Source organism: Bos mutus, chromosome 3 (genome assembly GCF_027580195.1).
Source record: "Bos mutus isolate GX-2022 chromosome 3, NWIPB_WYAK_1.1, whole genome shotgun sequence".
NCBI classification, from domain to species: Eukaryota; Metazoa; Chordata; class Mammalia; order Artiodactyla; family Bovidae; genus Bos; species Bos mutus.
Window position 1 is genome coordinate 87,352,431 of NC_091619.1, and position 14,117 is coordinate 87,366,547.

At 42.4% G+C, this 14,117-nt stretch overlaps 1 protein-coding gene across 2 annotated transcripts in view; it reads left to right on the forward strand.

Annotated features, from left to right (window-relative positions):
* FYB2 (FYN binding protein 2) overlaps positions 1-14,117 on the forward strand; it is a 123,738-nt gene that overhangs the window by 82,663 nt on the left and 26,958 nt on the right. For both annotated transcript variants that reach the window (XM_070367964.1, XM_070367963.1), the window contains exons 7-10: positions 477-508; positions 4,113-4,212; positions 6,911-7,070; positions 13,650-13,761. In XM_070367964.1, the coding sequence (XP_070224065.1) occupies positions 477-508; positions 4,113-4,212; positions 6,911-7,070; positions 13,650-13,761 (404 nt within the window). The remainder of the gene's footprint in view (positions 1-476; positions 509-4,112; positions 4,213-6,910; positions 7,071-13,649; positions 13,762-14,117) is intronic.

Below are 14,117 nucleotides of genomic sequence, written 5' to 3' on the forward strand. Positions count from 1 at the left end.
CCAAGTCTAGATCATACAAGAGCTGATTTTTGATCAGGTAGTGTGTGATCAGGAAAGGAAGAATGCCCAATATGGCTGGCATACTTGCCTGTTCCAGTTTTGCTCACTGGAACATTGCTCAAATATCACAATTCCTATTTGCTCATGGGGTTTAAAAGTTCTTTATTCAACAGAGGCATTCCTGGATGGGCATGCAGAGAACAACTTAATTTTCTAAGTCAAATTATACATTACCTCTGGCATGCACCATGACTTTAGAAATGCCTGTTTTTTGTTTTTTTTGATTGATCTTCAGCTCCACTGGCAACAGTTCATGAAGCATTCTGTTGTCAGCATCTACTTTGCTCTGTACAGAGACCTCACTTGCCTCACCCTTTGGTCATGTCTCTAATGATCTGTAACCAAACAACAGAGGCCTGGTTGGGGTTTGACGTGGGTAGATTTATGAAAATGACCATTTTTCTCTTTACTTTCAGGCTTGGAAGAGTTTTTACCATCAAGAACTTACGTGAGTTTTATCTTCAAAAGGAAAAGCATTAATTAGCCACTGACCCTCTGATGACAGAACTGTTTTTCCTTAATGGGCCAGTTGTCTCTAGGGCCTGACCTGATTCGGCACCCCTAGTACCCTGCAAGGTGTCTGGTACAGAGAAGGTGCTCAAAGGTCCTGCCTGGCCTTTTGGGTTCACCTCATTCTAGCTCATTCTGTACTCACTCAGCAGAGGCTTGCTGGGTCCCCAACATGCTGGCCATTTGCTAACCACAAGGGCTGGGTGTTCCCTGGTAACTCAGCTGGTAAAGAACCCGCCTACAATGCAGGAGATCCCAGTTCAATTCCTGGGTCAGGAAGATCCACTGGAGAAGAGATAGGCTACCCACTCCAGTATTCTTGGGCTTCCCTGGTGGCTCAGCTGGTAAAGAATCCACCTGCAATGTGGGAGACCTGGGTTCAATCCCTGGGTTGGGAAGACCCCCTGGAGAAGGGAACAGCTACCCACTCCAGTATTCTGGCCTGGAGAATTCCATGGACTGTATAGTCCATGGCATCACAATTGAGAAACTTTCACTTTCAGGGGCTGGGGCAGTGACAGAGAGCTAGCCACTACGCTTGGGGGTTCCCCAGTGAGAGAAATACAGTCAAACAGGCATATGACAATCACATGGGTCCCAAAGAATTGACAGTTTCCAAAACGCACCGTGCTGTTTCAGGTCTCTTTGCCTTTGCTCATTTACTTCATTCAGCCCAACTTAATGATCTGGCAGACTTCTACTAACCATCAAATGACCCCTCCTGTAAGAAGCCTTCCTCATTCTCCTCCTCTAGTCCCTTCCCTGTGGTGCTGCTGTAAGACACGCACACTTTTGCACTCACATCATGTCCGTCCTTTGTTTGCTAAGATGCGAGTTCATCCTCACTCTCCCCTTCTCTGAGGTCCTTGTGGGCAGGGCCCATTTTTCTCATTCTTGATCCAGACCTGGGCTTGGCCTATAGCAGTGCTTTTGCCTGATCCTTCAGAGTCTGCCTGTCTCTCTCACCACCTACCCATGGAAGTTATTTATAATGCGTTAAAATAAACATGGCCTGTGAGCTCTGGAGGAGCATGTTAGCCTCAGCATTTCCTGGCTGAGGCTAAAAACACACAAACTGGATCATGGAGGAAAACCCTTCTTCATCTCTATCCTTGAGCTCCTGCCTGACCTTGAATTCATGAGTCCTGTGATTACTCTTTGGCACCTAACACAGTGCTGGGCACGGAGTAAGCACATGTCAGATGATTAGCTACTTAGTTCAACATTTATTGAGCTTTTTCTCTGTTCAGACACTGCTAGATTCTCAGGTACAGAAATGAATAGAATGTATTCCCTATACTTAATTCAGCTTAAGAATGAAGACCAGAGTGGTAGTGGTGAGGGGGTCACTTGGAGGGGAAAATGACCATGGAAGTAGGAATTTACAATATCAGATAATCACTGTTAAAAGTTATGAAAACACAGAAGTGAGGTGGTAGGCATGCTTTCTGCAAGAGTGACAGCTGAGCTGAATCATGAAAACATGTAGGAACTGGCCGGGTGAAAATGGCAGGATGCATGTTCCAGGCAGAGGACAAGGTGGGGGGCAAAGATGCAGTATTGCACAGTGAGGTCATTACAGGTGCCCACGAAGAGCTGGATGATGCTTGCGCATAAAGTGTGGTGTGGAGCAGCAGGAATGAGGCCATATACAGAGCAAGATTCAGGAGGACCTGCATTCCCTAATTAATCATTCAGACCAATCCTGTCTGGTGGAAATATAATGCAAATCACATATGTCACTTAAAATGCCTCTAGTAGCTATCTTCTAAAATGCAAAAAAAAAAAAGAAAAAAAGAAATGATCCTAATATATCCCAAACATTATCATTTCAATTAGTATTAAAGTTTCTACTGAAATATTTTAGATCCTTTTCTTCACACCAAGTCTTAAAGATCCAGATGTGTTTTACACAAACAGCTTGAGTTTGGACCGTACACATTTCAGATGTTCAAAAGTCACATGTGAACAGTGACCTCTTGGACGGCACAGTTTTAAACCTTATTCTATAAGTCAATGGAAGCCACGAAAGAGTTTTAAAGCAGAAATAATATACCCCTAGCATTCCTACGAGTCACAACATTAAATGTAATTTGACAGTTATTCATGGAGATCCCAGCCATGTAGAAACTACTGGACGAAACCTGGGGGATAGAAAGATGGATTACAAAGGACATGTACATCAGCAAGGCAGGTAAATGCCTTAGGAAAAATTTCAGCAATGGGAAGAGAAGCCTTGGGTAATTCTAACTCAGCAGATGCTGTGATGGAGAAAAGGACACTGACAGTTATGAGAGCCAATTACATGCTGTAAGCAGTGTTAGGCTTTCAACATTTTTATCACATTTCACTTTCATGGCAACTGTGGAGACTAGCATTACGACTTTTCATTTACAGATGGAAACATTTGACTTTTAGAAAGGTTCATCTTAGGATCTTAGAGGCAGAATAGGGGCTCATCCCAGCCCTCCCTCCACAGCCCCTGTTCTAGACTTAGTGGCCTTAATGGTGGATAAGAGTCACCAGTCATTGGATGAATGAGACTCTTTAAAATTCTTCCCATTGTCACAGAATATTTCTCTCTCCTGGTGTTTCTCCTTCCTGCATGACCACTTCTGCTTTTCTTTGAGGGCTCTCTGTCTCTGCCTTCCATGTAAAAGTGGTTGTAGAACTCTCTGCTTCACTATGTTGCCAGAAACAGACGTTCATATCTGGACGCTGATGCTCCTCAGTGTTCTGTCGCCGGGCCTCAGCTTGCTGACTATACTCTTCACCTTGACTCCCCCCTCCACTCCTCCACTGCAGCTATTGTCAGTACACAGGTGTGTGGTAGTCATGCCTTTCATGAGGGAATACTAGCTGGAAGACTTTGCTACTGCGGGTTACAAAGCGTTAGTGCTGGAGGTACACACGTGAATTAATAGAGCCCTGATTTTTAGTTAGTGTCAAGGAAAAATGGGAGAGCCAGCAGCAGATCTGTAGACTGTACATTTTAATATAAAACAGAGGGATAAAAGAGAGTCAGGCAACACTTCTCAGAGGGGAGCCGATTTAGACAGACTGGAAAGGGTGCTCTGTTTCTCTGCAGTGTAAGATGTGGAAGGCAGGACTGAAAAAGGAACTAGCAAATATGAAGGAAGAGTTGCTCAAGATAGGATGGAAAGTTTGGGGAATTAGAGTGTAGATTAGCATAAACATGGAGACAAGAAGCAGAGAGGATGGAGTTGGAAAGAAGGGTGGGGGCCAAATCACAGTGGGGCTGATATTTTATCCATCAGCCAATAGGAAGTTAGATTTTAAGCAGGAATTCACTCTGGCATTGACTGGAACAGCCAGAAATGCAGGGAAATTTTCTATGGTTGACTTGATCCTGGTCCTCTCATCTTTAAAGGAGAAAGGGAAGGAGAAGGGGGAAGGGGAAGAGGAGGGTTCAGCTCTGTTTAAATTCATTTCCCTCATTCATTTCATTTAGGATTGAGGGGTACACTATCATCAAAACTCTCTCATCTTCACTTTTTCCCTGGTATCGCTTCACATTTCAGACCCCAAAACGAAGATGAAGATAAACAAATGAAGGAAAAAGAACCATACCAACTGAAACTTCAAAACACAGAAGATCTACACTTAGACCATCTTTTCAAGGTATCTGTAATTCTAGGGTTCCAGATCAAACAGTCCAGGACATCCATATAATAGGTTCAGTTCATGAAGTGACTTTTTAGAGGCTGAACCATGCAACTCTCCAGAAAGACAGAAGATGGAATGGGTGTTGGGTGTCTTATAAAAGAAATTGATGGGACAAGAACACTGAACTCTAGCCTCTGATTTCTTATTAGCTGTGAAGTAGGTCTCATAAACTGGGCTGAGATTAGTGTGAGTTCAGCAAGACACCCGGAGGGCAAATTCAAAGAGACAACTCAGGTGCCCACCCTGCTTTTGTGGGACCTGATGGGAGGGCCTCCTGAAGTTCTGTGCTCTGAGGCTCTGCTTAAAAGGGACCTAATCTCTGAGCTTAGGCATCTCATGTGTAAAATGAGTATAAATAACCCCTATCTGATTACCATCCCCACTCCCATCCGAACTGTCTTATCTTTGATAATGAAATAATGTAGATGAAGGTGCTTTGTAAACTGTAAGCTACCATGAAAATGAAGTATATTGTTGTTAATTAACTAATCAGATAACACTGATTGTTGATAGGAAACACTGTATATGTGTATATCCACATCCAATGGACACTATCTCCTTCAAAACAGTCAGAGGCTTAAATAACAGATACCACCGGGGCTGTTACCAGGGTTCAAAACATCTGGGATGCCTGTTTGAGATGGGCCTGTCAGATCAGATCAGAACAGATCAGTCGCTCAGTCATGTCCGACTCTTTGTGACCCCATGAATCGCAGCACTCCAGGCCTCCCTGTCCATCACCAACTCCTGGAGTTCACTCAGACTCATGTCCATCGAGTCAGTGATGCCATCCAGCCATCTCATACTCTGTCGTCCCCTTCTCCTCTTACCCACAATCCCTCCCAGCATCAGAGTCTTTTCCAATGAGGTGGCCAAAGTACTGGAGTTTCAGCTTTAGCATCATTCCCTCCAAAGAAATCCCAGGGCTGATCTCCCTCAGAATGGACTAGTTGGATCTCCTTGCAGTCCAAGCGACTCTCAAGAGTCTTCTCCAACACCACAGTTCAAAAGCATCAATTCTTCGGTGCTCAGCCTTCTTCACAGTCCAACTCTCACATCCATACATGACCACAAGAAAAACCATAGCCTTGAGTAGACGGACCTTTGTTGGCAAAGAAATGTCTCTGCTTTTGAATATGCTATCTAGGTTGGACATGACTTTCCTTCCAAGGAGTAAGCGTCTTTTAATTTCATGGCTGCAGTCACCATCTGCAGTGATTTTGGAGCCCAGAAAAATAAAGTCTGACACTGTTTCCACTGTTTCCCCATCTATTTCCCATGAAGTGATGGGACCAGATGCCATGATCTTCGTTTTCTGAATGTTGAGCTTTAAGCCAACTTTTTCACTCTCCACTTTCATTTTCATCAAGAGGCTTTTTAGTTCCTCTTCACTTTCTGCCATAAGGATGGTGTCATCTGCATATTTGAGGTTATTGATATTTCTCCCAGCAATCTTGATTCCAGCTTGTGTTTCTTCCAGTCCAGTGTTTCTCATGATGTACTCTGCATATAAGTTAAATAAGCAGGGTGACAGTATACAGCCTTGACGTACTCCTTTTCCTATTTGGAACCAGTCTGTTGTTCCAGTTCTAACTGTTGCTTCCTGACCTGCATACAGACTTCTCAAGAGGCAGATCAGGTGGTCTGTCACATCACATCAAATTGTTCCAGTCCCCCGTGCAGAGCTTGGGTAAATCAGATGTCTTGGTGGTGGTATGGGCCTCAACTGAGGTGTAGGCCCAGAGGCCTCACTGGAATAGGTTGGGTGTTTACAGAATATAAAAAAGCATAATTCAGAGAAGTCATTAATAATGAAAGACAGGGACCAGAGACAGGGGAGTGACATGATGTGTTAAGATGGGTGGTGGGACCAGAGATCAGGGAGGGGTTCATCAGGAGCGTTTCATGATGAGAAAGGCAGCAGAGGAGCATGATTAAGGGTGTGTGCGTGCTCAGTCGGTTAGTTGAATCCGACTCTGTGCAACCCTATGGACTGTCAGGCTCTTCTGTCCATGCGATCCTCCAGGCAGGAATACTATAGTGGGTTGCCATGTCCTCCTCTAGGGAATCTTTCTGACTCATGGAATGAACCCACATCTCCTGCAGCTTTTGCACTGCAGGTAGATTCTTGACCACTGAGCCACCAGAGAAATCTGATATGATTGAAGATACTGACCATGAAAGAGCAAAAGCATGCATGCTCTCTTTTTCAGTGTATCCCTGGCAGCCAAGAGCACAGGGCTCTGGGATCCAGTCCTGCCTGGGCAGATGACTAGCTGTGAGACCAGAGGCCAGTTATTTAACCTTTCTAAATTCTTTATCAAGAAAAATAATGGTATTTTTTGAATGAGATGTCATGAACATCAAGATAAGATAAGATATATCAAGAGCCTATTCCATGGTCAGCCTGCCATTATAAGCCTGATTGCATCCTGTGGGCCTGCCTCCAAGCCAGACATCTGATGGCTATTCAGAGGGGAACAAAAGACATTGTATGTGCCCTTGTGAAACTTAGAGAAATGAGACTGTGTTAAATAAAACAACAAACAATGGCTAGCTGGGAGGAATGAATGAATACAGAATAGCATTAGTAAGCGAAAAACCAATAGTTAAGTCAAAACTGTGCAGGACTGTCCTTGTTACATGGGTTTAGGTGGATGTCTATGAAGAGATACCTGGGAAAACCCAGATGGCAGAAGACCACACAGGTGGGAGAATCATGCCACCCAGAAAGCAGGATGCTGCGATGGACATCATCCAGGTGGAGGCTTGTCCTGAGGACTTCCATCCGGCCAGGCACCCCATTGACTACTGTGAGTTTCATTTTTTCCTGGTTCTTTTTACCATTACTGAATTATTTTAAAGCTGTGTGTGACCAAGATTTTAATTGATTTTATAAATATTCACCTAGCATCTATTATACATCAAATCACTTGCCTGAGTGAGGCAGCTGTACTAGATTTAGAGGTAGAAGGCCCAAGTTCAAATCAAGGCTCTTATACTTTTAGCTGTGTAACATAATCCTTCATATTCCTCAATTTCTTCATTTATAAAAAGGGATCATAATATAGATTTCACTGGAGTTTGGCACAGACCAAATCTGACAGTATGTTGCATAATAGTTACACAATTCAATGTTTACTCATTTCTTCTTATATCTCCAGAACCTGTCGTTTTTTGTAGACTCAAGACATTGACACATTGATGACATAGTATGATACGATTATTTGACTTTATTCAGGTTGAATTTTTATCTTCATGTGAGTCAAAACTCTTGATTGCAAGTAACTGTAATAAAATCATATTGTGTTAAGCAAAAGAGGAGAAGGAGGCTCACCTAGAGAAGGTCTGGACATGGCTGGACTCAGGGACACAAACAGTATCCCAGGGACTTAGCGTTACTTTTTTTTGCTCCTGGCTTTGTTCCCCTCCCTCTTGGCTCCATCTTCAAGCAAACTCTATGCCTGTGGAGACAAGGTGGCACCTGGCAGTGACAGATTTACACGCTATCTATCCTCTTAGGAACCCCAACAGAAAGCTGGAAATGTTTATCCTCTCAACAGCTTTAAGAAAAGGTCCAGATTTGAGTCTTACTGGCTTGATTGTGTCACATGCCAATCTCGATCCAAGCATCATGAATGTGGGATAGGATCCTCTGACTGACCCAGGCCTATGTCATAAATTCATATCCGTAGCTGGAGGCAGAATTAGTTTACCAAAACAGTATCATTTCAGATTGAAGGATTTCCCAAGTTAAGAGCTGTTATCATAGGGAAAAAAGTAGACACTGGATAGACAAAACAGATGTCTACTCACGGCAAACCACTGACATGCCATAACGTGTTACAATCAAAGCTATAAGAATATATTACAATCATAAGATTGACTCAGGCCTTATAAAATCTGCCTCTAGGCTAGTTGACTGCATCCCTGCCATGCACTTCCTTCCCTACACACTGTTTATTCTAAGTTAACTGACTGTGTCATGTGCTTAAGTGCCCCATCACTTTGCCTGAACTCTTTCCTGTGTCTGAAATGCCTTTCTGCCCACCCTCTATCTGCTGATGTCTTAGCTATCTTTCAGGATCTATCTCCGAAGTCAGTTCTTCTGAGGACCTATACTCCACTTTCCCACTCTCCAGGGACCATAGTTGCTCACTCCTCTCTGTTTCTAGGACACCAAAACAGCAATGGAATGACCAGTTTTCCATATTAGGTTTTCATTCTTCAGTCACTAAATCATGTCTGACTCTTTGCGACCCCCTGGACTGCAGCATGCCAGCCTTCCCTGTCCTTCACTATCTCCCAGTGTTTGCTCAAACTCACATCCATTGAGTCAGTGATGCCATCTGACCATCTCATCCTCTGTCATCCCCTTCTCCTCCTGCCCTCAATCTTTTCCAGCATCAGGGTCTTTTCCTGTGAATCGTTTCTTTGCAAGGTGGCCAAAGTATTGGAGCTTCAGCATCAGTCCTTCCAATGAATATTTAGGGTTGATTTCCTTTAGGATGGACTTGTTTGATCTTCTTGCTTTCCAGGGGACTCTCAAGAGTCTTCTCCAACATAATTCAAAAGCATCAATTCTTCCGCATTCAGCCTTCTTTATGAGATCCAACTCTCACTGTTGGATGCATCTGTACATGCTACCGGAAACAGCCTTTGTCAGAAAAGTGATGTATTTGGTTCTTTTTAGATTCAAACGTTTCTGGGACACCAAACCACTATGTATTAATCCTACAACCCTGGGAAGTTCACTTACTTTTATGTACACATGGGGACAGTACTATTTATTATTTCCCAGGGCTCTTTGTCAGTGCATATAAAGTATCTGGTTCATTGCTAAATAACTGTCAGTTCTCTTTGCTCACTTACTTTTCTAAAACAATTACAGCATGCTTTACTTTATAACTCATGGTGTACATGTTTGTTTCCCATGGTTCACTGTGAACACCTTGGGGTCAGAGACCGTTTGACATTTTTCTCTGTATCTGCAACCTGCAACCAACAAAACTTTGTTAAAGGAAAGAATGAAATAATAAATCAGACTTCAGTGAGAGAGTACGTTAGATTTGACAATCTTAATGATTCTTCTGACTAAAACAACTAAAGTGAAGAAGAAAATTGGGGGTGGGGGGGACAATTCATTAAAGCATCACAGAATTGACTTAAAAGGAAGTATCCACATGCCTGCAGGAACCAGGAACCCTGAGAAATGAGTGAGCACCAAAGCTGCTCTCGCCCTGAGGCCTTTCACTGAGCTCTGAATCCTTTGTTCTCCTGTTTTGAATGCATGGTGTGCAGAGGACAGGAGCTATATCCCAGGGCCTGCCCAAAGCGAGTGTATAATCCGAGCGTGCATGTGTGCATACCCAGTCATATCCGACTCTTCCGTGACCCCATGGAGTGCAGCTCGGCGGGCTCCTCTGTCCGTGGGATTCTCCAGGCAAGAATACTGGAGTGGGTTGCCTTTTCCTCCTTCAGGGGATCTTCCTGACCCAGGGATCAAACCTGTGTCTCCTGCCTTGGCAGGTGCATTCTTTAACACTGAGCCACGAGGGAAGCCCATACAATAGGAGACTCCTGTATAAAGTTGGGACCTCAAAGAATTATGTCCACACAGAATGGATAGCACTATGCCTGTTGTTAACAATACTATATTGTGTACTTAGAAATTTACAAGAGTAGACCTCAAGTGCTCTTAAACCATAAAAATTTTTTTAAAAATTAAGAAATAGGACAAATAAATACATTTCTAATGAGATAAATGACACATGAGAAAGCACAGAGGCAGTACTAAATCAAAAGCCACATCTTTAGATGAAAAACGGATAGACTCATTTGGACTATAGAAAAAAATGGAAGGGCAGAAGGGGAGGGAAACAAGCTGAAGTAAATAAGAGTTAAAGGAGAGGCCTGAACACAGGGCTGAAGGCATTTTCAAGCAATTACGTATTGTCCTTGAAGAGTCACTGCAGATTTCGGGATCACACTATGTTGCAACAGTCTGAAGAAAATTCTTCTGAGTAATCTGTACATACCGCTAAAGCACAAAGGGAGTCTGTAATAAACTTGTGCTAAACCCCCCTGAAGAGTTCTCTGCAATACTTGTGATGAGGAGCACAAAATGCTTAGTCAAGGAAAGTGGGCACGAACACAGAGAGGAAAGTTTCGAGGGAAAAAAAATATACAGTTGTTTTTCTAATTCCTTCTATATGAATAGGTCTCTTTCGAAAAAAAATGAACAAAATAAAAAGAACTCCTTCCTTCCATTAAAAAAAAAGAAGAAGAACATTAAAGACAAACACCAGGGAGCAGAAGGATATTTGCTCATTTGCTCCTGGTGCTGGGTAAAGGAAAAAAAATATGTTACCATCCGATCCTCATATTCACTTTGGGAAAATTTATTGAGCTGTACTCATGATTTGTGCCCTTTCCTGTCTTTCATACTGTAATTTTACTAATGTAATTGTCAAAAGACAGACATAGAGTGTGTACTTTCCAAACAAACAAAAAAACAGAATGAAGAAAAAGAGAAGAAACTCAGTCAGTCAAACACAAGGAAAATGAGGGAAAACAGAACAAATAAAATGTATGTAATAAGACACTAAATATTTATTTCAAAATATCAGTAAATACTATAAGCATAAAACTCTCTAATTAGAGGACTGCTGCTGCTGCTGCTAAGTCGCTTCAGTCATGTCCAACTCTGTGCAACCCCATGACGGCAGCCCATCAGGCTCCCCCGTCCCTGGGATTCTCCAGGCAAGAACACTGGAGTGGGTTGCCATTTCTGTCTCCAAAATTAGAGGACATATGCATTCAAATCATTCAATATTAAAAATATTTCAGGGCCTTTTATGTCCCCAGAATTGTTCTAGGTGTTGGGGGTATAGCAGTAAACAAACCAGACAAAAATTATGGAGGTTGCATTCTGATCAGAGGAGACAGATGATAAATATATAAACAGTAAAATATTCACTATGTGGAATTTTAATAAATATAGAAAAAATAATAAAGCAAAAAAGAGTTAAGGAAGTAGGTAGAGGAAGTGGACGTTGTAGTTTTAAAGGGCTGACAGATGACCTCAAAGACAGAAAGCAGATGAAGAACAGAGCCATATCTATCCAGTATGTTCTAGGGAGAGTGGGAAAGGAATGCAGCTGTCCTGGGCAAGAGCCTGTTAGATGTGCTGGTAGAATAGCAAGGAGGCTGGTGTGGCTGGAGCAGTGATGAAGGAGACTGGTAGGAGACGAGGTCAGAGATATAACAAAGGACCAGGGGTTTTTGTTTTTGTAGACCATCGAAGAACATTGGCATTTATTCTAAGTAATATTAAAAAAAAAAAAAAACAGTGAAAGGTTTTGAGCACAAGAACAGAAATGATCTGACTTGTATTTTAAAGAATCATCTTGGCTGCTGTCTTGAAAGAAGAACGTAGAGGAAGAACCTGGGACCTGTTACGAGTTTGTTGCAATAATTTAAGTGAAAGACAATGGTAGCTTGGAGGAGGGTACCATGGTTGAGTTGAGATTTGTAATTTTGGATTCAGGATATAAATGTGAGAGTCAGGCTGACAGATGGCTGTGATTGGAGGTGGGGTATAATACAAGAATCAAGAAGGTCTTCAAGGTTTTGGACCTGAGCAACTAGAAAGGTGGGTTGCCACTCATCATTGAGATGAGGCCAACTTCAGGAAGAGCACATCTGCAGAAAGTAAAGTTTGGTTTGGCATGTATTATGTTGAGACAACCAAATGGAAGCAGTGTGAAGGCTGACGAAGTATCTAGAACTCTTGAGAGAGATGTCTAGGTTAGAGATGTAAATTTGGGAGTTGTGTATGTTTTTAAGTTGTCTATGTCTTTTTAAGGCTTCCCTGGTGTCTCAGATGGTAAAGCGTCTGCTTGCAATGCGGGAGACCCGGGTTCGATCCCTGGGTCGGGAAGATCCCTGGGAGAGGGAAATGGCAACCCACTCCAGTACTCTTGCCTGGAGAATGCCATGGACCGAGGAGCCTGGTAGGTATAGTCCATGGGGTTGCAAAGAGTTGGACGCAACTGAGCGACTTCACTTTCTTCTTTATGTTTTTAAAATGAAGCCATAAAATTTTGCTTCAGCCAAAAGGAAAGATTAAGAAAGAAAAAAAAAATCCCTGAAATAAGAGCATCTTTGCTTATAAAATAAAAAAGTTAAAAACATAAATGGTATTCTTAATTTTTAAAAAATATTTGTGCTAAAGAAACTTACTGATAACTCTGTAAGGAAAAGCAGGGCCTTTGTGCCTCTGGGAGCTGACATTCATTGAGATGGTTTGGGGCTGATGTGCTAATTGACTTCTTATCAGAAGATAAAATCATGTTGTCTGGTGCTTTTAATTAATAGACAAAAGTCAATGTGCCTGTTGCTACTTATCAGATATATTACTACTTATTTCTGATTAATAGTTCATATCTGAAAATGGTTCTGAATCACCAGTGCTCTAAATATTAACCTATGCCAACTGATAAAAAGGTGGAAGTTTTATGGCTATGACAAGTTTACAGCCCTGTGAAATAAACCAAATTCTGCAGTTAACAGGCTAGCTACTTGTGCAAACAATCCCTAGACATTCTTCAACCTGGCATACTATCTCACTGATGCTATCATTAATGAATAATAAATGTTGGTGTGTACTCAATCAACCTAAGAAATTCTACTTTAAGGGAAAAAAATGCTACAAAACTGGATGCTGCTGCTGCTGCTAAGTCGCTTCAGTCGTGTCCAACTCTGTGCGACCCCATAGACGGCAGCCCACCAGATTCCCCCATCCCTGGGATTCTCCAGGCAAGAACACTGGAGTGGGTTGCCATTTCCTTCTCCAATGCATGAAAGTGAAAAGTGAAAGTGAAGTCGCTCAGTCATGTCTGACTCTTAGTGACCCCATGGACTGCAGCCCACCAGGCTCCTCTGTCCATGGGATTTTCCAGGCAAGAGTACTGGAGTGGGGTGCCATTGCTTTCTCGAAAAAAACTGGATAAAGGCATCTAAATGTAGGAAGAGAAACCCCAGGGGCTGTACCTTGGCAGACTTCAACATTTGTGGTTGGGGATTAGAGGAAGAACCCTCCAAGAAGAAGGAGGGGTCATTGGCTTACTGGGTAATTAGCACCTTTCATAAAGATGTATTAATCTTTGCCACAGTCATCTAAAAGTAGGGGTTACCATCATTAACCTGGCTTGAGAGAAACGTAACTGAGGCTCAGTACGAAAGCTGGTTTGCCACAGGATCATCCAAACCAAAGTTATAATCCAGTGTTAGCATATTTAATCTGCCTTTTTCTATTCTTGATGTACGTGAATGCATTTAGGAGAGTGGTTGATGAAATATTCTCAGGGGGTTCTCTGTTTTCCTTGCAGGTGGTTATGCGAAGGCCTTGGAGATGACTAAAGAAACCCAAGGCCAAGGAGCCATTAAGCCAAATTCCATTTCAGAGAACTATGACGATGTTGAGTGCTCTGGGAGTAAGAGGTAAGCATTTCAGCCCTGCAGTGAGATGAACGTGCTGAGACTGTAAAATACATGTGCTTCTCTGGTGGTCAAGTGGATAAGACTCCATGCTTTCAATGCAAGGGGTGTGGGTTTGATTCTTGGTCAGGGAACTAAGATCACAAATGCTGGCATGGCCAAAAAAAAAAGTACAACACAATAGGTCAGTGGTCTTTGTATCTTTTCTCCCCATAACAAAGTCAGATTTCTCTAACTTATTTATCTCATATAATGGTAAGTATAAGAAGATGTTTGAAACTGTCAGTAGGAATTGCTGAATTTCTGTGGCACATTAGTAATGAGGTATCTTATATTTATATACTTGTATTAATGCCATT